This window comes from Mirounga leonina, unplaced genomic scaffold (assembly GCF_011800145.1).
Source record: "Mirounga leonina isolate KUSES-001 unplaced genomic scaffold, KU_Mleo_1.0 Mir_493, whole genome shotgun sequence".
Classification (NCBI taxonomy): domain Eukaryota; kingdom Metazoa; phylum Chordata; class Mammalia; order Carnivora; family Phocidae; genus Mirounga; species Mirounga leonina.
The window spans coordinates 2,218,168-2,244,110 of NW_023270780.1; the positions used below are offsets into that span (position 1 = coordinate 2,218,168).

Here is a 25,943-nt window from a genome sequence, read left to right on the forward strand (position 1 = left end):
CTGCTTGTGCGCTCTATCTCTGTCAAATAAATAAATAAAATCTTAAAAAAAAAAAAAAAGAAAAGATGTTTATACTCATTTAGATAAATGGACAATTCATTTTTATCCCTTCCACAGCTGATGGACCTTTGGGTTACTTAACTTTTTTTTTTTTTTTTTAAAGATTTTATTTATTTATTTGAGACAGAGAGAATGAGAGACAGAGAGCATGAGCGGGAGGAGGGTCAGAGGGAGAAGCAGACTCCCTGCCGAGCAGGGGGAGCCCGACTCGATCCCGGGACTCCAGGATCATGACCTGAGCTGAAGGCAGTCGCTTAACCAACTGAGCCACCCAGGCGCCCCTGGGTTACTTAACTTTTAAAAAAGTATGTATGCCTTGTCTCCCCAGCTGGAATACAAGTTTCACGAGGGCAGGGACCATATATTATACCGTTTTACATTTACTTCAGTATTTGCGTAATGCTAAGCGCATAATGGGTGCCCCCAATCACACTAAATAATGATTAAATAAATCTGAGTAGTTTAGGAGGTGAGAAGAAAATAATTAGTGCTGGAAATCAATATTTTTTAAAAAAATTTTACTTATTTGAGAGAGAGTGAGAAAGAGAGAGAGAGGGAGAGAGAGAGAGAGAATATGAGTCATGGGAGGGGCAGAGGGAGAAGCAGACTCCCTGCTGAGCAGGGGGCCCAATGCGGGGTGAAATCCCAGGACCCTGGGATCATGACTTGAGCCAAAGGCAGACGCTTAACGACTGAGCCACCCAGGTGCCCCATCAATTATTATTTTTAGAGATAGTTACATAATTGGCATTTTGGAACAGCACTACTGCTTTAATAAATCAGAAGGTTTGACCTCTCCTATTTATTTACACCCAAGAATTTATCATTTCTTTTTCTTCCTAAGCCAAATGAAAGCGAAAAATGTAATTTATCAACTATTTTCAAAAATAAAATTAGAACAGGGACGCCTGGGTGGCTCAGTCGTTAAGCATCTGCCTAGGGCTCAGGTCATGATTCCGAGGTCCTGGGATCGGGTCCCACATCAGGCTCCCTGCTAGGCCAGGAGCCTGCTTCTCCCTCTCCCGCTCCCCCTGCTTGTGTTCCCTCTCTCGCTGTCTCTCTGTGTTAAATAAATAAAAACTTTAAAAAAAATAAAAAATAAAAAAAATAAATATTAGAACTCAAAAGGTAATTATTCAAAAGCTTAATTATCTGTTCATCTTTGTACAGTATCTCACCAGAGCTCCTTTATTTTTTATTCTATTTCCTTATATTTATATTAACTATTAACTATTATAAATCTAAAAAAACACACGAAAAGAAGTCCAAAGTTAGATTCCCTACAAAACAGAAGCAAAAATTCTAGTATCTAGGGTCAGCAGGAAATTAATCATTCCTATTCAAAAGTAAAACAAACCAAATAGCTTTTTAGTTCTAATATGCTCTTCTACAATGAACATTTCCTAAGTACTGTGTAAACATCTCAAAACAGTATTTATACCACCTAATCTTCAGACCTACTCTGATATTCTCTTGGAGAGTCAGTTGTGCATTTTTATTTGCTTTATTTTCATAAAACTAGAGCTTCATCAACTTTCTCAGCAAACAGGAAAGTACACTTGCAGGCAAGATTTTCTGATATCTATGTCTTGGCCAAGTACATATATGCATGTCCCTAATATTAATTTTAACAATACACAGGCTATAAGAAGTCTTGGAAGTTTTGTTCAAGTCGGTAATTTGATGTGACAAAAAATAGAGAAGGGAAAGTGGTAAAGAAAATGTAAAGTCTAAGAAACAAGGATAATCCCAAATTGAGGAATCAATGCAGAAAAGAACAGATGTTATCAGATGAATGTAGTCAATTCATTACTAGCTAAGGATAATTATCAAAGCCAAATTTAGTCTTTTTTAATGTAAAGTAACATTTTAATATGTTAAGTTTTCAAAACCAAGGCAAATAATAAATGTGTTTTATTATTATTATTATTATTATTGTTGTTGTTGTTGTTGTATGTAGTAAAGGCTTTCTTGGAAAAGAAGTAGGTTTTTAAAAATATTTTTTTTTTTTTAAGATTTTATTTATTTATTCATGAGAGACAGAAACAGACGGAGAAGCAGGCTCCCAAGGAGCAGGAAGCCCGATGCGGGACTCGATCCCAGGACCCCGGGATCATGACCTGAGCCGAAGGCAGACGCTCAACCATCTGAGCCACCCAGGCGCCCGGTTTTTAAAAATATTAACAGTTATATTTCTTCATAACCTCTTCATGAGGGAAGAAAGTAAAACAATAAAAAGTTAAATTACAAATGGAGGATAATGTACTACAGTAGAAAAACCAACAAATATGTGGTTTTACCGTTAAGACTTGCTATCTCAAGACTAATTCTATTACAAAGTGTTCTATTAATAAGGGAAAACTTAGAGAAATCTGCAATTAATTTAAAAACATTTTCTAAAATTAAAATATTCCTTTATCAGTTGTTGATATTTAATTTCTAAAGATCCACAGAAATGAATTAAAAAAAAGATTTCTACTGCATTGTTAAGTTGAAACCTATCCACTGTTTATTTTTGTACAACAGCTAATCATACATGTTTCTTGTCTTGTCATTTAAAAGATTTTCCTCCTCATAGTTCAAGACAATTTCAATGTATGGGCCCTCTTTCTTAGTTTAACAGGAGGCTATTTCACCATCAATCTCACTTGGGAAACTATAAGTACAGAAATTTTACATGTGTTATACTCTCTCATATCTTCCAATTTTGGAGGAATTTTGTAATTACATTACACTTCAAGTAATTATACTTCTGGATTTTATCCTCCAATCATCAGCCACACTCCCAAACTCCCCCAACACCCAGACGGCTAGAGCACAGTTCTAAAGACAACTTAGCATTAATGAAAACATTCTGGGGTCCCTGGGTGGCTCAGTTGGTTAAGTGACTGCCTTCAGCTCAGGTCATGATCCTGGAGTCCCTGAATCGAGTCCTGCATTGGGCTCCCTGCTTGGCAGGGAGTCTGCTTCTCCCTCTGACCCTAACCCCTCTCATGTGCTCTCTCTCATTCTCTCTCTCTCAAATAAATAAATAAAATCTTTAAAAAAACAAACATTCTGTCAGATTACTTCCTAAAAACATTCCAATATTCAAGAGTCTTTGGGAGAGTCCTAGCAAACCCAACTGTGTTACCTCTTTATCTTTTAGTCCCAGGAGCAATACTTCTTCCATAAGCGTGAGGCGAATATCCTTAGAGTCACCAGAGTCTTCACTGTCTGGACTCCTGTCTTGATTAGTGTCTTCCTCACTTTCCATCTTCTTTTCAGAGTTCTTGCCTACTTCAGTGCGACGGGCCCGGTGAGTTAAAGTTGTCATTCTCACCTCTTTCTGGAGGGGGTGATGAAAAAAAAATCTGTAAGTGAGCTTATGTAAACAAAAACATACATATTCATACAGACCTACCACAAATGTATACAAATATGAAATATATATAAACTTAAACAGAGAAAGAAAGGGGCAATGACCAGAAAAATTAGGTGGATAACACAATATGTTTTCTAAAGTACAATAGCTTGAAGGCACAGAAGGCATTGACAGAAAATCAAATCAGTAATCTTAAAGACCAGTACAAATGATCTTTTTTTAAAGAAATGATCATCGGGGCGCCTGGGTGGCTCAGTCGTTAAGCGTCTGCCTTCGGCTCAGGTCATGATCCCAGGGTCCTGGGATCGAGCCCCGCATCGGGCTCCCTCCTCGACGGGAAGCCTGCTTCTCCCTCTCCTACTCCCCCTGCTTCTGTTCCCTCTCTCGCTGTGTCTCTCTCTGTCAAATAAATAAATAAAATCTTTTAAATAAATAAATAAATAAAATAAATAAAGAAATGATCATCTTTTAAGCCTGCTGATTTTGTGTGCATAATCTATAATCCAGAAGTATATATGCATCATTGTAATTCTTTTTTCACAAAATGGATCCTCCCCCAAGTTAAATAATATGGGACAGCAAAAAACTGTGAGAATCCAGGCCCAAAATGCATGTAATAATTTATATGTAACTTCTATAAACATTCAATGGCACATCAAAAAATATAAAAAACAGAGAAAGTAAAAAAATAAGAAAAATTAAATATATATATTCTCAGATTTTCTTCTCATAACTCATCTCATGCACTCCCTTTGGAAATCACATCTGCAGAGTAACACTCAGAAGATCATGTGTAGTAATTCCATACGGACAGAAAACTTTCATCTCTATCCCTAGCTAGCCATCTTGCAAATACTCAAATAGCTGCCAACAAAAAGTATCAGCAAGAGAATGTTAAAAGATTAACGATTTCTTTCTCAATTGCAAAAAAAAATTAAAGCACATGCCCTTTTACACTATGTACTACAAATGTTTTAAAAAATTTAGTCAAGAGAAATGGCACTAAATCATGTATGATAAAATTTAAAGTTAGCATACTTTATTTTAAAATACATCTAAATGTCAGTTTTTAAGATGATATACAATAAATATTTTAATCAGTAATTATTTAAAAGAATATCTTTTTCAAGATCAAAAGAATGCATTCAAGAGCCTCTGTGATTAGATCCTGTTCTAGCAATATTTCCCATTACATTACTCTCAGTTACGTACTGTTAACAAACCATTTCTCAAACATGTCCCATGCTGCCATTTCTGCTCCTTTGTACATGGCTGGTGCTCTCTCCCCTTTCTTTTCCTCTTTATATTCTACCCATTCTTCAAAAGGCCTATCTAGGATCCAGGTAAAGCCTTAAGTGAATCCCCTTCTCCATTACCCTTATGTCCCATGGCCAGAAATGGTCTCTGTCTCAGCTGTACTTTCACAGAACTTTATTTATACTTACATCCTTTAAAGTATTTATTATAGTCTTTCTTTTGGTATGGCTGTCTCTCAACTGTAAACTTCTTGAGGGCAGGGATATTGTCTTCTTGGGTTTTTATAGTCTCCATAGCAACTAGCACAATGTCTTTAACGTTGTAACTGCTCAATAAATATATACTGATTAAAATGAATACTCAGAAATGCATGTGAACATTTTTAAATAGAAATACAAGTGAAGTGACTTACAAAAGATTCTTTGTACAAGGCTATATTTCAAATACAATTCTTGGTGGGAGGCGGGAAGAAGGGTGAAGGATAAAAAAACAACCATGAAATAATGCTTAAGGGCATTAACCCTATCTGGCACTGTGAACAGGGTTTATTTCCTAACCCAATCCAAGAAACTTTAAGTCTTCAGAGAAAAAAAAAGGGGGGGGGGGAGATTTTGAGGAACTAATACCCCCTGGACATTTACTAGTTAAAAATCCTATTTGGAAAAAAAAAAAAAAAGACCAAAAAGTAACTAAATAAGAACCTCCCTCTCCCCATAAAATAAAAAATCTGTAGGCTTTTTTGGACATTAGGAAATGTATATCCTCCGTTGCTTACCTGACGTTAACTCCTGGGTTACGGCCGGACACAGGCAGCAGCTTGCGCTCTATTTTAGGGGGACACCTGTTCCCCCACGTCCCTCCCCCCACCCCGTCCTAGTAGGTAAAAAAACTTCTCAGCCACGCAGAGAGCACAAACTTCCTGATCCTTCGATGCAGAGAAGGAATAACACATCAGCTTCCTCAGGATCCCTAGGCAACCTACCTTGGTGTTTCTTCATTGGACCAATCAGAAACCGCCAAGGTTGAGTCCAGCCAATCGGAGCTTACAAGGGGAGGCTCTCCTCGGGCTATTGTGTTGCGATCCCGACAAACACCACCAAAAGGAGGCAGGTTTGGGTCAACCTGACAGCTGGTCAATCCAATGAAGTAACCTTGGCAGAAGAGAGGAAAGGGAGCTGTGCTCCCCACCCCCATTAAACCGGCCAATCAAAGCGTTCAGTGAGCTAGCACAAGCTGCCGATCTACAAAGGTTTTTGTTGGTCAATCTGTAGCAGGTGTGTTAACTGTAGCAGTGTATTCTAGGACAATTAGGTGAGATGTGCTGGGATCCAAAAAAGCTAAGAATAAATAAACATTTTAAAATTGGTTGTTTTCGACAATTAGCTTGTCCCTAACTTTCCTGTTCCAGAAAAACCTGATCTGGGTCAGTTTGTGGAGGTTTATTTGGTTTACCTTAAACAGGATAGGTACATTTCTACCATTACATACACACCAACCTTCTGTATTAGCGTTTGTTACTGGCAAACCTATGGCTAATCTTATGTTTTATAATATGGCTGCTGAAACTGCAAGAAGCAAACAGACCAAGTTTTAAGTCTTCCTTTTTTAAGGCAAAGGAAATGGTCAAAGCTGAAACCAGGTCCCATGTTTCTCACTAAACGCGCAGTATCTTTCACACTACCTATCACTCAAAGTTCTGGGAAGTGTGCTCAACTCTTGCAAAGTATCATCTACCAAAATGATCTCAAAATTAGTACCTAAACATTTCCTGCTAATTAAATAAAAAGTAGAAGCCATGGAATAGTCTAGATGCTGAACAATATTTTATTTATACTGCCCAAAATGCCAGACCTTAAAAATCAGTCCTCATTTTGCCTTGAAGTAAAAAAAAAAGTTTAAAAATTTAAAAAAAAAAGCACGACTAAATTTTACTTAAGTCATTCAAACGGATCGGAAGTAGAAAATGTTGTCCCAGAATAGTAATTTTTTTTTATCTCCTTCCCCCTTCCTTGTCAGTCCCTTATTTTGCCTCTGCCTTTACAAAATCCTCCTATCAGATGCCAGCCTTGTTCCCAGTTCTACCACCTGGCTCCAGAAGTATGCTGCTGAGACGGTCTCCAAGCTCTGACCCAAGTCATTGTCGCAATTCCTTGTTCTTCTAGAGTATTCTGTTGCCACTTAGGCCAGTTCTTTTGGCAGTTGCACCCAACATAGTAAATCCAGACACACACTGACATATTTAAAATATGACCATTACCAATTTTTAATGGTATGTTATGTATTACTATGTTAATATACTCTATCAAAGTGCCGAAGAACATTGTTTTAATGACACAGGGACAAACAGCCAGTTAAGTGTTACAGCTTTAACATAAGTAAAAAGTAAATTCCTACCAAAATTTAATAACAAAATAAACATTATTTGTTTTTAAAATTGGCTCTAGAGGGCCTTAAAAGTTAATATATGTTTAAAGGAAGTATCCACCAAAATGGAAAATCAATATTGAGTAGATAATGAGCAAAATCAATTATGACACTAGTACTTTTGGTTTTATTCAAAAGTTCTCTTGCATTGTCTCAGATAAGACTAAGGATCACAATATGACAGCTAAAAATTCATTTTAGTGTACTAACTGCTTAAGATTACATATAAATTTTCACAGGTAGGTCAAATACACGTTAAAATAGTAATACAGTGTCCTGTAGTTTAAATGTTGAGTACTTCGCAAACATGCAGAAGAAAAAAATAATTTTTATATATGCTCCTTTGGTTCACTAAACTTTCTTCTTTTTGGCACTGTCTCTTGACTAGAAGAATCAAAGCGATGAAGGACCTGTCAAAAGAAAACAACTACTGAGGATACTTTCCAGTTTATATGTCTTTACTTTTAGATTTTTTTTATGTTTCTGAGATTTGTTTGCTTGTTCCTTCCTTCCCTTTCTTTTTAAAATTATATGTAGTGTAACCATTTCCTACTAAGATAGGATACCTGAGTTCTTTAAAAAGTAGGGTAAATTTTATTACTGATATATCTTCTGATGGCTGCTGAAAGTATATACTTATAAAGTGTAAGGTCTTCATTAGGGTTGTTGGAGAAGTCAAAAACATAGATCTAACATTATGTCCTCAAAATAGTAAAATATTTTGGGGGGATAAGAAGGAAAAAAGATTTTTAAATGAGCTGCAGATAGAGAAACATTCTACCTTGGCACCATGTAAGATTTAAATCATGTATTCCTTTTGTATCCCTGGTACTTAGCAGTGCCTGACAGATGTTAGACATTCACTGCACACTTTTGAATGAATGGGAGAACAAATAAAGAAAATTTCTGGGGTGCTTGGGTGGCTCAGTCAGTTAAGCGTCTGCCTTCTGCTCAGGTCATGACCCCAGGATCCTGGGATTGAGCCCCACATTGGGCTCCCTGCTCAGTGGGGAGCCTGCTTCTCCCTCTCCCACATTCTACCTGCTTGTGCTGTCCCTCTCTCTCTGTCAAATAAATAAACAAAATCTTAAAAAAAAAAGAAAATTCCTAAAAGTATTCCCTGAGATATTCAACTTTGATTTTTTCTGAAAGAACTCACTAATGATACAAATTGAATGATTTTGAAAAAAAAATCAAAGCTTAATACACTGGGAAAAGTTAGACAATATATTAATGAAGTGTCAGGTTATTTCATCCCCTTAAGTTACGTAAATTGAAAATGATATTAACTATATTTTTGAGATTACCCCTTTAACATTTGATTTTTAAAGCAGTCTTAGATATTCAGTTGTCTAAATGTTAACCTACTAATAATACTAAAAATTCTAGTTGAAAAATATAAATATTTATCTCAGAAATGACAAATACATGATCTAATTTGGTAAAATAAGGTTCCAAATATGAAACAACTGTTAAAAAAATTTAGGTCAAGAAAATTTTTCTTTCTCCTAAGGTACTAAGAGAAGATGTTATTTTTTGGGGAACAAGTTTATTTGGTAACTTATTTATACTTCACTTTTGTTCTCTAGGAAGCTCAGATCAAATTTGTGGCCCAACTTTAGCTCTATGTAAATAAAATGGCCTAAATATTCTTATACTCTCATTTTCTCATTCTACTCATACTTTTCTGGACATACTGATTTTAATTTTTTTATAAATTTCTCCAACTACTTAAATCATTCATGAAATCAGTAAATATTTATGTGGAAAAAATTAATTAACATAGCACATCTTATTTTAAAATCACCCCATTTTTTAGAACCAATTACATATAAACAAGATTTAGATATCAGTACTTGGAGGTAATATCCAGAGATATTATCATATTTATAATTTAAAATTTAATCTAGGGGCGCCTGGGTGGCTTAGTCCGTTAAGCATCCAACTCTTGACTTTGGCTCAGGTCAGATCTCAGGGTTGTGAAATCGAGTTAGGCTCTGCACTGGGCATGGGGCCTGCTTAAGATTCTTTCTCTTTCCTTCTCCTTCTGACCCTCCTCCCTGATCTCCCTCTCTTAAAAAAAAAAAATTAAAAATAAATAAATAAATAAAAATAAAATTTAATCTATAGTAATGATAGTCTGATACTTGCCATTTTATTCAACCTATATATTATAAAACTTACTGTTTTCCCAGGTTCGAGTTGACTTCTCTTCCGATTTTCTTTAGAAGATTTTACTGGTTGATTTCCATTAGCCTCCACAAAGATGGAATAATTACTAATTGGTTATTTCTCAAAGAACAACCAACACTTGATTTTTTAACTATGGGCAACTATATGCAGTTTTTTTTAAAAAAAAAAAAAAGCTTTCCTGAGATATAATTCAGATGCCATACAATTCATTTATTTATAATTTTACAGTTCAATAATTTTAAGTATATTCAGAGTTGTGCAACATCATTGTATTCAATTTTAGAACACTTTCATCACTCCAAAAAGAAACCCTGAGGTTGATTTGTTCCCTTTCTTAATTCTCTTCTTTCTTTTGAAAATTATGCCTAGTATAACTATTTCCTACTAAGATAGGATACCTGGGTTCTTTGAATATAGAGTAAAGCTATCACTTCCCGATTCCCCCCTTCTCCCACTAGCTCTAAGACTTTCTCTCTCTATAGAAATCCCTATTCTGGACTTTCAGATAAATAGAATCATATAATATGTGGACTTCTGTGACTAGTTTCTTTCATTTAGCATGTTTCCAAGGTTTATCCAGGTTGAAGCATACATCAGTACTTCATTCCTTGTATGGCTGAATAATATTCCATTGTATAGATATACTATATTTGTATATCCATTTGTCTGTTGATGGATATTTAGGTTTCTTCCACCTTTTGCCTATTGTAAATAATGCTATCTATGCAGTTTTTAAAATGAATATTGGATGATGAAACATTATTAGCTGTCATATTACTATTCTCTAAAAGGACATACTTATTTTCCGTTGCTGAAAATGTACTTTTCAATAACTTTCTTAGTTTAATACTATTAAATATTTTCATTTCTTGCCCTTTCCTAACAATAATTCAGCTATGATTCTCAAAATCAGGAGTACTGTGACAGAGAGGTCATATCCAAAAACATTGGCAATTTCAGAAATGAATTTATGTCCCCGAAGTATCTTAATGTCATATTACAAGAAAATCCTTTCTAATACTTTTTTTTAAATTCTTGCTTTTCTCCCCATATCCTAGTAAAGGATACTCATCCTAAGTAGAATTTGCCTAGAAGACCATTTTACCACAAGCTGTACTAATTTTTGAAATTCTTTTATCTCTTGCTTTCATCAGCATACTAGTTTGAATACTGCCTTCTGCCAGTTCAAACTTCCTATGGAGAATGTAGAAAAAGGGGACCTGGCCGGCTCAGTTGGAAGAGCGTATGACTCTTGAATGTGGAAAAGAGGGCACCTAAAAATGGCACTATAATCATTGGTGTGCTGGTAAATGTTTAACAACCAGTTCTCTAGGAGTAACAAATCCTGAGTTGAAGCATTTGCTGATTTCCATGATGTGAATATTCTCATCATGTCCAATTTCAAGCTACCAACATGACGTCACTGAATGAAGAGTTGGGAAGAAATGCCACTATACCACTGTTAGAGTGTGCTATTTGTTTCCTAAATTTAGATATAATATTTTACAGAATGGTTTTTCTTCATCTCTGATCCTTTGAGTAACTTAAAGTTCTAAAATAAAATACAAATTTCCATTTAGTACAAATAAAAAACTAAAATAAAGCAGTGGGTTTTTTGCTGAAAAACATGAGATTCATTTTATGCAAAATATATACAAAACATTCATTTTTAATGTCTTATTAACAAGACAATCTATTTACAAGATAGAACATGAGAATATTTTGGCATTCTAGGCTATTCTTTGGGAGTCTGGATGATAGTGTCACTTCTCAAAGCCTTTCCTGAATTCTCCTCTTTTATGTACCTTCAATAAAATTCACCATTCTTTCCTTTGTTCCATGTAGCCTATTCAAACTGCTATCATGACCCTCTATCACTGCTTGTTGACTTCCAATTACTAAACTTTTAGCTAAGATCAGGAACTATGTGTTATTCATGTTATATCTCCAGCACCCAGTAAAATATCTGACACATAATAAGTGCTTACTAAATATTAGTCCAATAAAGGAAGGATTAAGAAGTCAAATAAACTCACATGTGGGAAAAAATTATAAGGTTAGAATGGAAAAAAAACCTAAAGGTACACTTACCATTTTATTCTGAAAGATTTTTCCACTTCTTGTTTTACTTTCAGACACATCAAGTGCAGATGTTTTACTGACTAACTGTTCAACCTAGAAAATAATAACACAAAATCACATAACATAATAAAAACTTTCCATAACATAATAATGGGGCTCCAAAACTCACTAAGATAAAATCTAGCGTCTTATTATGTTAATGAAAACCATTAATTTTAAGTAGTTCTTACTGTCACAAAAAGGGCAAAGATGAAGATAGTGAAACTGACACTGTATATAATTGATCATTCACTGAACTGAAAAAGTCCCAAATGATCATCAGGCACTACACTACTCTTCCAGAAGATAAGAACTTTAGCTCACTCCCACTGGAGAAAGGGGAAGTGCAGAGGAAGGTGGACAATAATCAGTCCCATTATTTTCAAGTTCTTTTTATCTAAATGTTATATCAAGATTTTATTGGTCTTTGGAAAATGAAATTAATCGTGTCTGCTCCAGGCAACAAAAAGTATTATATTCTCCATTTGTAAATACAAAAGGTGCTGGAATAATTGCTTAAGATTCTATCTAGCTCTGAAATTCTGAAATTCTATGAGCAGTATTTAGGTTTATTACTAAATAAAGCCACAGTAATATACTCAAAACTTTTCAACATATATTTTTCAAATTTTGTTAAAAAGCTTTCTTAAGACCTAATTTTCTTCTTCTTCTTTTTTTTTTTTTTTAATATTTTATTTATTTATTTGACAGAGAGAGACACAGCGAGAGAGGGAACACAAGCAGGGGGAGTGGGAGAGGGAGAAGCAGGCTTCCCGCTGAGCAGGAAGTCCGATGCAAGGCTTGATCCCAGGACCCTGGGATCATGACCTGAGCCGAAGGCAGATGCTTAACGACTGAGCCACTCAGGGGCCCCAAGACCTAATTTTCTTCTAAAAGACCTTGAATATAATAAGAAAATCTGAAAATTAACTAAATAAGCATATAAGTCATAGTCTTCTGAAAAAAAATTAAAAGTGAGATGAATTATCAAATTTATACCTGAGAATGAGAAATTGAAAGATCTAGACTTTCTTTAGACCTCATAATTTCATCTTCCTCACAAATTAAACTTGGTTCTGTTAAAAAAAAAAAGAGTTAAAATGGTATAAAACTGAATTAGAAGTAAATTAATCTATGTTTTCATCAATTTCTTACCTCCAAGTTCAGAAGATCCAGGGTTTTTTTTCTGCTCTTCCATTTTAGTTTCAATGTCAAAATCATCCTACATAATTACATGAAGAAAAAAATGGACACATTTCAAAAAGCAATTAAAACAACTGGGTAGAGGTATTTGTGAACAGATGTGTTTTACGTGAAGGTTAAATATAACATAACACTACAATTACCTTACACTTGCTAGAAATAAAGTCCTATAATTACCATACAAGGTACCATATTTATCCAAATAAAGTATAAACTACTACTTTACTTTGCAGGGTTGCTTTAAGGACAAAATACACAACTTTCTCAAAAATATAATGGTTTTAAAACCCTTAGTTCTTACTATTGTTTGAGGGCAATGAATTAGACAAATTCATACAACCACTCCTTCTATATCTTCTTTATCTCCGGAATTGCTATACAGATGTTATCATATACTCTGAATAAAAAAAATGCCCCAACCCTCTTCAGGGAGTTAGTGAAGAAAAAGCTCAGTCATGGTATGGTAGAAATAGCAACAAGTTTAAGGTCTACTTTATAATTATTTTTCTCTTTGTGACATATGTCAAAGAGCTTTAAGTATTTTAAAGAATGCAACATAAATCCCAGCTATATCTGTTTATAAACCATCACTGGGATTTAGGTTTAGAGAAGACTTCTTCTTGAACTAAACTGGTTGAAAACTGAATTTTCTATTTGTTAGGATGTGGCAGAACCTAAATTAGAAAAGTCAGTCTCTGTACATAAGTACCGAGGTTATAATTTAGAATAAAATGAGGTAACAGAATAACAACAAAGATGAGATTAAGAAACAATCACGTTAATGTGAAAGATTTCCCGGGAGGCAACAATTAAAAAAAGGCTTTTTTATATTTCTAGTCATCCATTCATTCAACCAATACTGAGAATGCACACTGTATACTTAAGTGCTAGGCACAGGAGGTTTACGAAGATGAGACATTTTTCCTGCCTTCTGGGAACTTCCAGGCTGCTTCAGGACAGTGACTTTGCAGGCCCCAAGGAAGTTCAAGCACAGGTCTAAAGTGAGCACCTAGTAGGGGTATGGTAGAAAGGATTCCAACATTATTTGGGCGATTGGAGTAGTTCAGTGGTTTTCAAATTATGCTCCAGACCAAAGAGTTTCCTTAGAGTCCACTATGAGGGTAGTTGAGGTGGTGAGTGACTGGGCCTCCAGGACCATTCCCTGCTTCATTCAGAATAGTTGTGCTTTTAAATTTCTGATAATAATGTTTGTACCAAGGTAAAGAGTTTTAAAACGAAAAGCCGATACTTTCTTTAAGGTCCCTACCAACCTTGAGTTTATGATTATAATACAGTCTTTACATAAATATTAATGAGAACTAGAATTAGTCTTCAGAATTGAGTCAAACATTTGTTACTGTTGTACTTTATAACTCTTTAAAATGTACTGACACTTATATAATGCTCCTGTTCATCTTCTACATCATCTTTGTCCATGAGAATTTTTTGAAGTGGTGTTTTTAATTGTTTTGGTGACAATATAGCTGAATCAATATTTTCCATTCGTTCTTTCTCAGTAGTCACTTTTACTTTGAAGGTGTGAAAAGGTGTCGGGACTTCTCCCACATTTAAGTACATAGGCTCCCCTTCAAATATCACTCCTTCACAATCACCATCCTTAAAACCAGGAGGCTGGTAATCTGGGGGTGTAACTGCAAAAAGTAAGTATAAACTGTGATGTTCATGAAATTGAAGGGAACATAATAATAATAAATACAGATTGAAGACATTTCAAATAGTATAGAAAAACAACCTTTTTTTTCTTCATTTGACTATATGAACTTGAATAAATTATTTATCATCCTTGATTTGGTTTTCTCATCTGAAATGGGGATAATATAGTACCTACCCCATGGGGTCATTGTGGGTGTTAGATGAATTAAAGTGTGTAAAATGCTCAGACCAGAACTGGCACATTTTAAGTATTCAATAAATGTTAGTTGTTATTATTGTTGTTGCTTTATGTACTTCTAGAAGATATTACACATGTAAAATATATATTTCATATATATGTATATCCTTAACAAAACACAAATAAGATCATACTGTTTGATACCTAGCTGTTTTTTTTTTAAGATTTTATTTATTTGAGAGAGATAGAGCATGTGTGTGTGTGTGTGTGTGTGCATGTGGGGGGTGGGGAGGTTGGGGATGGGGAGGAGCAGAGGGAGAGGAACAAGCAGACTGGTACTGAGTGCAGAGCCCAATGGGACTCAATCTCATGACTCTGAGATCATGACTTGAGCCAAAATCAAGAGTCGGAGGCTTAACCGACTTAGCCACCCGGGTGCCCCTATACCTACCTAGCTGTTTTTAACATTTCTTTTTAATCCATATTTAATATTCCTTGGATAAATTATCAGCACATTCTTTTTAATAGCTTCCATGGTATCCTTATAAACCTATAACGTTGCATGTTTGTGTTAAGTATATTCCCAAGATACTTTTCTAGCTATAGAATTTCCGAATTAAAGAGAATGTGCATCTAAAATTTCAATACTGCTAAATTGTCCTCTAAAAATGTTGCACCTATATACATTCCCTCAAGAATTTATAAAAGTGCCTGCTTTCCCCCACACCCTTGTTTACAAATCTTACTGCTCTGGTAAGTGAAAAGTAGCATCTCAACAGTTTCATTTCTTTTATTATTAGTGAGGTTGTACCTAAGATGGATATGTTCATATCACTGGAAAAGTTTGTGTATATTTGAAAGTCTATTTTTTCAAAACTTTCTCCTTTTTTAAGATTTTATTTATTTGTTGGATAGAGAGAGGGAGAGAGAACACAAATGGTGGGGAGGTGCAGAGGGAGAGGGAGAAGCAGACTTCTCGCTGGCGGGGGCTGATGCAGGGCTCAATCCCAGGACCCTGAGATCATGACCTGAGCCAAAGGCAGACGCTTAACTGATGGAGCTACCCAGGAGCCCCTGAATCTTTCTTTTTCAAATACTGATATTAAATGAAAATTTTATAATTTCAAAAATACATTGCAATTTAGGTGCTTAAAATCATTTGGGATGAAAACCAATTGTTTCAATAATAAAACATATAGGTACCAACAGGATGTATTATAAATAGTACCTTCATCGTAGTAAAAAAGTTTCATGGTCAAACAAACATCATTAGGTAAAGGTCCCAGATTTTGCATTAGAATATAAATCTTGCGAATGAGGAGAATACTTGCTTTCTTGGTGTCAGCAGATGACATACTAGATTCACTGCTTTGGTTTTTACTAGAAGAGAAGCACACATTAATTTCTTTTATGACACCAGGGCTTCTAATAACAACTTCACATTTTACTATTTGATATTCTTATTCCTATTATACCATTAAGTTTTTAAGTTGAAAGTTACCATAAAATGTGTTTTAATGTCACTATTATTAAAATTAATATCATTACTAATAATGTTATAAACTAATAATTTTATTTAAATTAATATGCATTTTATATAAGATGTTTAAAGGAAATGAGTGAGGGACTTTAATTACATTTCTAATCACTCAAGTATATAATAGCTTTCCTACTCTTTGGCTCTGTTTCACATTAAAATAGTATATAATTAGCCACATAATCTGGGCTTGCAGCTATGAAGGATATTTTGTACAGCCACACCTCAATGGTTAACTGGGGATGTTTGAGAAGTTTAAGAATTAATCCTGAAGTTTAGCAATATATTATTAATATGAATAAGTGGTAATCTGTAATACAAAAAGAAAATGATAAAATACCTTATGAAGTCCATGATTGGTCCATTACTAGAGTACTTGAATTTAAATTGGTAACATTCTGAAATTGTCTTAAATAGAAAACATTGCAGTTATGTATTTGATATACAGTACCGGTGGCCAAGTAGCTACATACAGCTTTTGTATGACTCTTAACATTGATTTAATAGTTTTTTCTGCCATGTTAATCTTTATTGGTCCACTGAAATTTTCAAGTCCTAATAGTAAATTCCCATGATTTGGGATTTGGGGCTTCAGTCTTAAGTGAGATATATATTATCCCACTAATTGTAATGTATATCATATATACCAGAGGGGAGGAAATCCTTAGCAGGCAGGTAAGAGGGGCAGTATTATGTCTTATTCAAGCAGAATGGCTTTAAGCACAGGGCTTAAATCCTTGCTGTATATAACCGGAAGCAAGTTATTTAAGCCTTCTAGGTTTTAGTTTCCCCAGCTAATAAAAGGGGTTGAAAATAGTACCTATCTCATTGGTGGTTGTGGATATTTAACAAATAGGATAATTTATACAGAGCCCTTAAAATAGTGCCTGGCACACCAAACAATCAATAAATATTAGTGAATCAACAAGGTTGCTCTTTTACTGAAAGAAAAAATGTTCAACTACATAAAACATCTGAAACTAAATGAATATTTTCTGAACAATTAGTTAGCTTCTGAACAATCAACTAATTCACAACCTTTGCCCATGAGATTTTCTTTGTCACCATGGACATATATTAAGCATTAACTTCAGGGGTGAGTATCAAAGAGAAGACACATTGCTAGCCTTCTTGAAGCTTTTTTTATTGCTTTCTTTACATTTCAGTGCTCACATAGGAATGGGGATCAGCTCTCTCTTTTTTAAAAAAAAATCTGCTTCTCCACGACTGAATGAAAAACTATATTATAATAGTGATAGTGTAATGGTTAAAGCACCAAGATCATGGACTGGCCTCCTTAGGTCCAAATTCTGGTTCTGCCACTGTGATCTTAGGCAAGAAATCTTGTATCTGGGTTTCCTTACCTATAAAGTGGAGATGATAATGGTAGTTACCTTATGAAGTTTATGATGATGAGTAAATGAGACAACTCAAAGAACAGAGTCTAATAATAGTAGGTACTCAAATATCTTTCCACTTTGTTCCTTGTTATTGGTTTTCCCTATCACTTCTTGTAATCCCTTCTTTAATTGTCAGATGAACAGGTGGATGTGACTGGATTGGGACGAATATTCAAAGTTCAAGGATAAGTATCTTATTTTTTGTCAAACTCAACCCCTTTCATAATTTTATAAAAAGAACGTTATATAGAAGCAGAAGTCAGGAGATTTAGGTTATTTCTTTTTTTTTTTTTTTTTTTTTAAAGATTTTATTTATTTATTTGAGAGAGAGAATGAGACACAGAGAGAGAGCACGAGATAGGGGAGGGTCAGAGGGAGAAGCAGGCTCCCCGCCGAGCAGGGAGCCCGATGTGGGACTCGATCCCGGGACTCCAGGATCATGACCTGAACCGAAGGCAGTCGCTTAACCAACTGAGCCACCCAGGCGCCTGATTTAGGTTATTTCTAAGGGGTTTTGGATTTGTGGCCCAGGATCAGTCACACAATCTCTCTGGTAGTAAGTATATTAATCTGTTTAAAGATAACAATACAATCCTTGTCTTACCTCAAAAAAGCCTTTATGAGGTTCAAATGTGTAAATACATGTGAAAGTGAATACAATTAAAAGCATAAGATAAAAAAAAGAAAAAGAAAAAAATAAAAGCATAAGATATTATAATTTATGTTATATTTAGATATTAGAGATATCATGTTTCTTTATTAACTTAAGCACACCTACCTGAGGGTCTTCTGGATTGGTGTATACCTATTTAAAAATAATTTGTAATTGAGTTATAGAAGACTATTCAAGGAGAACTAAATTGGATGTTTAGACTAAACTATTAAATGGATTCAGCAAAAAACAAAGTACAAAATGACCCCCCAAAATATTAATTTGTTACTTTTTTCCACTGAATAGATCATTTGTTTGAATAAAGTGACATAGTCAATTGCTGGTTTTAGTGTTATTTAAATAAGCAAGGCCGAATTTGACAGTCTTTAAGAAAGAACATACAATTTAAAAATACTTACAGCTAGAACAACCATCCTTAGCTGAAATATAACAGAGAACAAAAATCTTATTTTTACTCTACAAAATATTTTTTCATGATGGATCACAAGAATTTTTTTGTCTTATTTCAACATTTATTCCTAATAAGAAATAATCTTGCAGAAAATATGATGTATATAAAGCAACACCTTGGCTGTCCTTCCTTATTCCCCCAAATATCTATTTCTAGTTGACTTACTGAAGGTTGACATGCAGGACATTGATATAAGCAAATACAGGCATTTCTGCCAGTTACAAGGAAAATATATATTGTGAAATAACATATTAAACTTTACCAATGTAAGAACTGATTTTGAAAAGAGAAAAGTAGAGTTCAGGACTCTGCTCCTTTAATAAAGGGAAGAGGCTTTAGAGACCATAGGAATAGAGAATCGCAGGAAATAATCCATTCAAGTAATCTGTCAAAAATCTGAGTCATCCTTGATTTGGATCTTTTCCTTACACTCTACAACCAATCTATCAAGTCCAATCAGTTTTACTGCTAAATATATCCTGAATCTTTTCATTTCTTTCCTTCTCTGCCATGCTGGTCTAAGCACTGGTGATTTTTCACCAGTACAGCATTAACAGATTAAGCACCATTCTCCTGGATTCCAATCTTATTCTCCTTCCACTGTATATTGTCTTAACAGCAGCCGGAGTGATTTTTAATTTAAAATATAAATCAAATGATGTTACATTTCTACTTAAAACCTTCAAGTGGCTTTTATTTGCACCTAAAATAAAATTGAAACTCCTTACCTATACAGTCCTGAATGCTCTGGCCCTGCCTATCTCCTTAGGCTCCTCTGGTCTATTCTCCCTCCCCTACTGCTCATTGCATTCCATTCCCATTAACATTGGCCTACTTTTTTTTTTTTTAAAGATTTTATTTATTTATTTGAGATAGAGAATGAGACAGAGAGAGAGAGCATGAGAGGGGGAAGGATCAGAGGGAGAAACAGACTCCCTGCTGAGCAGGGAGCCTGATGCAGGACTCGATCCCAGGACTCCAGGATCATGACCTGAGCCAAAGGCAGTCGCTTAACCACCTGAGCCACCCAGGCGTCCAACATTGGCCTTCTTTTTGTTCCTTGAACTCTCTAAACTCCCCTTCAACTCTTTGTATTTGCTGTTCTGCCAGAAATATTCTCTCCCAAAGTCAATGCCTGGCTGGTTTCTTCTCAATCAAGTCTCAGCTTAAATGTCACCTACTCAGGACCACCCTATCTAAAGTTACCCCACCTCTCCACCTGAGACACACTTTCTCTCAGTATTTTATCGGCATTTAACACAATTGGAAATTATCTGATTTACTTGTTTTATTGACTGTTTTCCCACTACAGAAGGGACCCTCTTTGTCTCATTGACCACTGTTAGTTCACCCAGCTCCTACCTAGAATATTGTCTAGCACATAGCAGGCACTCAATATTTAATTAGTATTAAATATTTAATGCCTTAATAAGAGAGGTTAGTGACCATGGATAAAATTTTATCTTTTTTACAATTTTGTTCAGAGCTTGACTTCTTTATATATGCTGATATAAACATAAGTATATAAAAACACTTACAGTCTACAGTAAACACTTATTAATTGAAATTTCACTTATTCAGAATTGGTGACAATTTAACCTAGACTACATGGAAATTTACTTTTGAACTCTCACAAAGAAATAATTTATTAAATTATTAGTATAAACAAAATTGTAGAAGGAATGTGAAACTAATAAATGAAGTATTTTAAAAGACTTTTTAATTCATTAAGTTTTTGTAAGTTAGCATGTGTTACTAAAACAAATACGTGTTAACAATTAAAACTGGCTTGGCAAAATTTGTTAAGTATTAATTCTATTGGCTTAAAATGATTGAATATTAGTCTTTAAAATATTCAAATATTCAAACTTTTGAGTAATTTGGATTGGCCTATGCCCAAGTTAGTTTAATGTTTTACTTTGTGTCAATTGTTATTACATTTGTTAGAGTATAAACAGTAGGAAAAAAGATAAGGAGATATTGACTTACGTATTTTTTTTGTAAAGCATCATAGCATCCTAGCATCCTAAAAAATAACAAAGGATTCATTTTTAGATTGAATGCATTTCCAGAAAAGAATTCTTTTAATAAGTCTCCATGTTATCTCATTACTAAAGAATACAAAATTTTCTTATTAAAGCTCCCTTCTTTTTTTTTTTTTTTAAGATTTTTATCTTTTTTAAGTAATCTCTACACCCAATGTGGGGCTCAAACTTACAACCCTGAGATCAAGATCAAGAGTCACATGCTCTACTGACTGAGCCAGCTGGGCTCCCCAAAGCTCCCTTCTTATTAACCAGCTTAAAATAATAAAACAAAACAAATAGTGGCAGAAATATAAAATGTTAATAGAGGATGGTTCGGGATAGGAGGTAAAATATCTGAATAACATTAAAAAAATGTTATTTAAAAAAAATAATTTAATATCATTAGGTATTCTTTTACTTACCACTTCACTAACTGTGTAGATCCTGGACAGTTTTTATCTTCTCTCAGAATTTTGACACAAAGATCTAAACACCAAAATGATATAAATATAGGGTTGCTTAAGTTTAGTAAACAACTAGAAATTTAACTGAAGATTATTTTCTTCAGCTGTGTATTAGAGATATATTTTTAAATGGCAATGAACTTCCAGATGATTGGTAGTAATATAATTTAAAAGAAGAAAAGTTTTATGGAAACAAAGAATCTTTTTATCCTCATTATAAAATGGCATCATAATGATTAAGATACATGTTGATGGGTAGAAAAAAATTATTTTTTAAAAGTTATAAAATATTTGGCGCGCCCGGGTGGCTCAGTCGTTAAGCGTCTGCCTTTGGCTCAGGTCATGATCCCAGGGTCCTGGAATCGAGTCCCACATCGGGCTCCCGGCTCAGCGGGAAGCCTGCTTCTCCCTCTCCCACTCCCCCTGCTTGTGTTCCTACTCTCGCTGTCTCTCTCTCTCTCTCAAATAAATAAATAAAATCTTTTTAAAAAGTTATAAAATATTTAAAGTTAGATATAATGTTTTCACACCATCATAATCCAAGAGTCTTAGAGTATTTGCATGGGCCCTTATCCCAATTAAATACTTGTAAAAGACCAAGTAGTTAACTGGCTATCAGAGATAGAGAACTGCAAGAAAGCAACAGGTAATACAATGGAAAGGACTGAGATCTCTGTCTCAGGTTCCTTATCTGAAAAATAGGTATAATATCTAACCCACAGGCCTATAATATGAATTAACAAGATATAATACATAACATAGCGTAACGTATTGTCTCAGCATATAGTTAGCGCACAAAGTTAGGTACATACTATGGGCTGGGTAATGAATTATTACTGTAGTATAAATAGGCTTTATTATTTTACTTCCTTAAAATAACACAAGAACATATACTACCACTGTACAAAGCTATTAATAATCGAATGCTTTTATCTACTTTGTTCATCACTATAAGAGTAATCTCAGGTAAAATTAAACTTGAGAAACTGAGGAAAAATTTTATGATTAAGTGCTTCCAAAGGTATTAAATATACTTTAAAAAAAGATTTATTTATTTCAGTGAGAGACAGAGCGCATGCGCAGGGAGGCGGGGCAGAGGGGAGGGAAAGAGAAACTCAAGCAGACTCTGTGCTGATGGCTGAGCCCCATGTAGGGCTCGATCTGAAGACCCTGAAATCAGGCCTGAACTGAAACTAAGATTCGGATGCTGAACCGACCGCACCACCCAGGCATCCCTTAAATATACTTTTAAAAAACCACTTAGTCCACACAAAAACTTGTACACGAAAGTGGCATTATTTATAATAGCCCAAAAAATGGGGCACCTGGGTGGCTCAGTTGGTTCAGTGTCTGACTCTTGATTTTGGCTCAGGTCATGGTCTCTGGGTCGTGAGATAGAGCTCCACATCAGGCTCCACGCTCAGCACAGAGTCTGCTTGAGATTCTCTCCCTCCGCCCCTCCCCGCTCCTGCTCGTCGGTCCTCTCTCTCAAATTAAAAAAAAAGAAAGAAAAAATACGTAATAGCCAAAAAGTGTAAACAACTGAAACAAATGTTCATCAACTGATGAAGGGAATAAATAAAATGTGGTATATCCATATAATGGAATATTATTCAGCAATAAAAGAGAATGAAGTACTAATTCATGTTACCATATGGGTGAACCTTAAAAACATTAAATGAGAGAAGCTGGTCACAAAGACCACATATCATATGATTCCATTTATATGAAATGTCCAGAATAGGCAAATCCATAGAGACAGAGTGCAGATTGGTGGATGCCTAGGACTGCGGAGGTGGAAGAAGTAGAGAATCACTTAGTGGGTATGGAGTTCTCTTACGGGTTGACGAAATGTACTAAAATTGACTGTGGTAATGGTTGCACACTGATTTGAATATACTAAAAATCTTTCAACTGTGCACTTTAAATGCATGAATTGTCAGGTATGTGAATTATATCTTAATAAAGCTATTATTTAAATCTCTAAGCAAAAATTAGTTTTATTATTTTTTCCCATTTTATTTATTTTTTAATTTAAATTTAATTAATTAATATATAGTGTATTATTAGTTTCAGAGGTAGAGTTCAGTGTGATTCATCAGTCCTATATAATATCCAGGGCTCATTACATCACAACGTGCTCTCCTCAATGTCCTTCACCCCTTCCCTTCCAGCAACCCTCAGTTTGTTTCCTATTTAAGAGTTTCTTATGGTTTGTCTCACTCTCTGATTTTGTCTTATTTTTCCCTCTCTTCCCCTATGATCTTCTGTTTTGTTTCTTAAATTCCACACATGAGTAAGTTCATATGATAATTGTCCTCTGATTATTTCACTTAGTATAATACCCTCTAGTTCCATCCATGTCATTGCAAATGGCAAGATTTCATTTTTTGAGGGCTGAGTAGTAGTCCATCTTTACCCATTCATCTTCTTTATCCATTCATCTGTCAATGGATATCTGGGCTCTTTCCATAGTTTGGCTATTGTGGACATTGCTGCTAAAAACACTGGGGTTCAGGTGCCCCTTTGGATCACTACATTTGTATCTTTGGGGTAGATACCTAGTAGTGCAATTGCTGGGTCAAAAAATTACAGTTTTAAAGCAAGCCAAAATAAAAACATGTTTAAAGAAAGAGTTTTTTTTTTTTTAAAGATTTTATTTATTTATTTGAGAGAGAGAGAGAATGAGAGACAGAGAGCATGAGAGGGAAGAGGGCAGAGGGGGAAGCAGACCCCCCGCTGAGCAGGGAGCCCGATGCGGGACTCGATCCCGGGACTCCAGGATCATGACCTGAGCCGAAGGCAGTCGCTTAACCAACTGAGCCACCCAGGCGCCCTAAAGAAAGAGTTTTGTGTGTGTTTTTTAAATAGGCTCCACGCCTAGCATGGAACCCAACATGGGCTTGAACTCATGACCCTGAGATTGAGACCTGAGCTGAAATCAAAAGTCAGACACAACACACTGAGCCACCCAGGCACCTCTAATGAAAGTTCTAAAATAAACATTACATTAAAAAAAATTGAAACAAACAAAATATAAACATGACATTACCATCTAGATATCTTGTTCCATAAGCACATTCCGGAAATATTCCTCTCAAATATGTGATGCAGGATACTGAAACTGCTAGGAGCCTCTTCACTAACACTAGAGACTGTTGCTCTGTTGATATCTTATTGGGAAACACCAATGCACTCTAAATTCAAGGAAAATTAAATTTATTTAATAATAAATTTAGATTTATTAAAAATAACATCTTCCTGAACTTTGAGTAGATCTAATTTTGCATAAGCATGATACTTTCCCAAAGAAGCCTAACCATAAAATAAAATAAAATAAAAATTCCTAACCACAGTGGTTAGTAATCCCCAGAAAGTCAGGGTGGCTTCTAAGATGTAAGGGTAATTCCAGGGTTGTAGCCTAAAGGTAAAATGCAAAAAGTGGTTAAGAATCATGTTAAAAATCCTCCTGGAGGTTGACTGTCTGTAAGGGCATAATACATGATAGATAACACTTCTTTTCTCTTTAGTTTCTGACTAGGTTTGACACAGGTAACTATAACACAAGAACTGTGCAAAGATGAGAATTTTATCTTTGTGAGGCATGGACCTTCATTTCCTAGGAATGGACTGCTAAGAATGATAATTTCATCAAAGCAACAGAATGGCATTTATTAACACCTAATGTAAATTGAATATGAACCAGTTATTTAATGCAGTGCATCAAATATCTAATACAATTCTCCACTGACTCTATAAAGAGTTTAGTAAATATCTTCAGTTCTTAAAATATGGAATTTCCTGATCTCATTAAACCCTCAAACAGTTGACTCTAACTTTAGAATATAAAAAGAGTTGAGACTTCAAGAAACAATAAAATTAGCTAAATTAAAATACAGTAAAATACACGAACTCATACCATGGAAGTTCTTTGCAATTGTGCAGTGGCCATCTTCCGATAAAGTCTTTTCTTTAATTCAACCTTGTGACACAAATACAAGCTTTAACTTCAGATCTTCTTTATTCCTAATATTCTAGTTTATTACATGTAAAGTCAGAAAGAACTTTATGTAAATAAATGAAAATAAATTCTACGTGAATTTCATGTAAATAAATTTTACACAAATAAGTAAATCACAGTATTCAAGCATTGAGTACACTGCTACAGTTAGGTAGGTATCAGGTAATGAAAACTGCCCCTGCCAAACTCTTTAAAATAATCTAAAATTTTTGTTCTGGATGTGTCTGTGAGGGTGCTGTGGATGAGATGAACATTTGAGTTGCTGGACTGAGCAAAGCAGATCACCCTCCCTAAATCTGAAACTTCAGCTCCTTCTTGAGTCTCCAGCTTGCTGACTGCAGATTTGGGACTTCTAATTGTGTGACTAATTCCTTATAATAAAGATCTTTTATGTATGTATACCTAAAAAAAAACCCAACAACTGTGGGGGTGCCTGGGTGGCTCACTCCGTTAAGCGTCTGCCTTCAACTCAGGCTCAGGTCATGACCCTGGGAAGCCCCTCCCTCCTCTGGCTCCCTGCTCAGCGCGGAATCTGCTTCTCCTTCCCCCTCTGCCCCTCCCCCTGCTCCTGCTCTCATGTGCGAGCTCTCTCGCTCGCTCTCTCTCTCAAATGAATTAAAAACAAAAAAAAACTTAAAAAAAAACAAAATAAATAATCTTAAAATTTTTGTTTTAAATTTGTAGTTTCAAAATGACCGAATCAGGTAACGGTCCTTCACTGAACTTCAGCATGGCTCTCGATACAATGACATATTGTCCTACTCTGTGGAACAACCACAAAAGAGGAACAGAAAATATTCCAGATTTTGGCTGATTCCGATTTCTCGATTATAACTGTTATTTTCATGTAAGTTTCAATTTTTTTGGTCTCCAGTTTCACTTTTCTTAATCAGACA

The 25,943-nt window shown here is 34.9% G+C and overlaps 2 protein-coding genes across 4 annotated transcripts in view; both read right to left on the bottom strand.

The window, feature by feature from the left end:
* GOLPH3L (golgi phosphoprotein 3 like) overlaps positions 1-5,545 on the bottom strand; it is a 42,047-nt gene extending 36,502 nt beyond the window's left edge. The window contains exons 1-2 of the mRNA XM_034989953.1: positions 5,457-5,545; positions 3,194-3,388 (exon numbers count right to left, since the gene is read on the bottom strand). Of these exons, the coding sequence (XP_034845844.1) occupies positions 3,194-3,376 (183 nt within the window). The 5' untranslated portion in view covers positions 3,377-3,388; positions 5,457-5,545. The remainder of the gene's footprint in view (positions 1-3,193; positions 3,389-5,456) is intronic.
* Positions 5,546-6,485: 940 nt separating this feature from the next.
* HORMAD1 (HORMA domain containing 1) lies at positions 6,486-25,465 on the bottom strand. Of its 3 annotated transcripts, XM_034989946.1 has the most exons (14): positions 24,946-25,465; positions 24,079-24,223; positions 20,985-21,048; positions 20,525-20,561; positions 18,483-18,503; positions 18,190-18,216; positions 16,352-16,419; positions 15,703-15,854; positions 14,015-14,274; positions 12,575-12,641; positions 12,419-12,495; positions 11,390-11,473; positions 9,290-9,361; positions 6,486-7,515 (listed from the first exon to the last, which is right to left on the bottom strand). In XM_034989946.1, the coding sequence occupies exons 1-14, from the start codon at positions 24,976-24,978 to the stop codon at positions 7,435-7,437; spliced, it is 1,188 nt and encodes a 395-aa protein (XP_034845837.1). In that variant the 5' UTR covers positions 24,979-25,465; the 3' UTR covers positions 6,486-7,434. The 3 variants fall into 3 exon arrangements, with proteins under 3 accessions (XP_034845837.1, XP_034845838.1, XP_034845840.1); XM_034989947.1 differs by lacking the exon at positions 18,483-18,503; XM_034989949.1 differs by lacking the exons at positions 20,985-21,048; positions 24,946-25,465 and having other exon boundaries at positions 24,079-24,298.
* Positions 25,466-25,943: the final 478 nt, after the last annotated feature.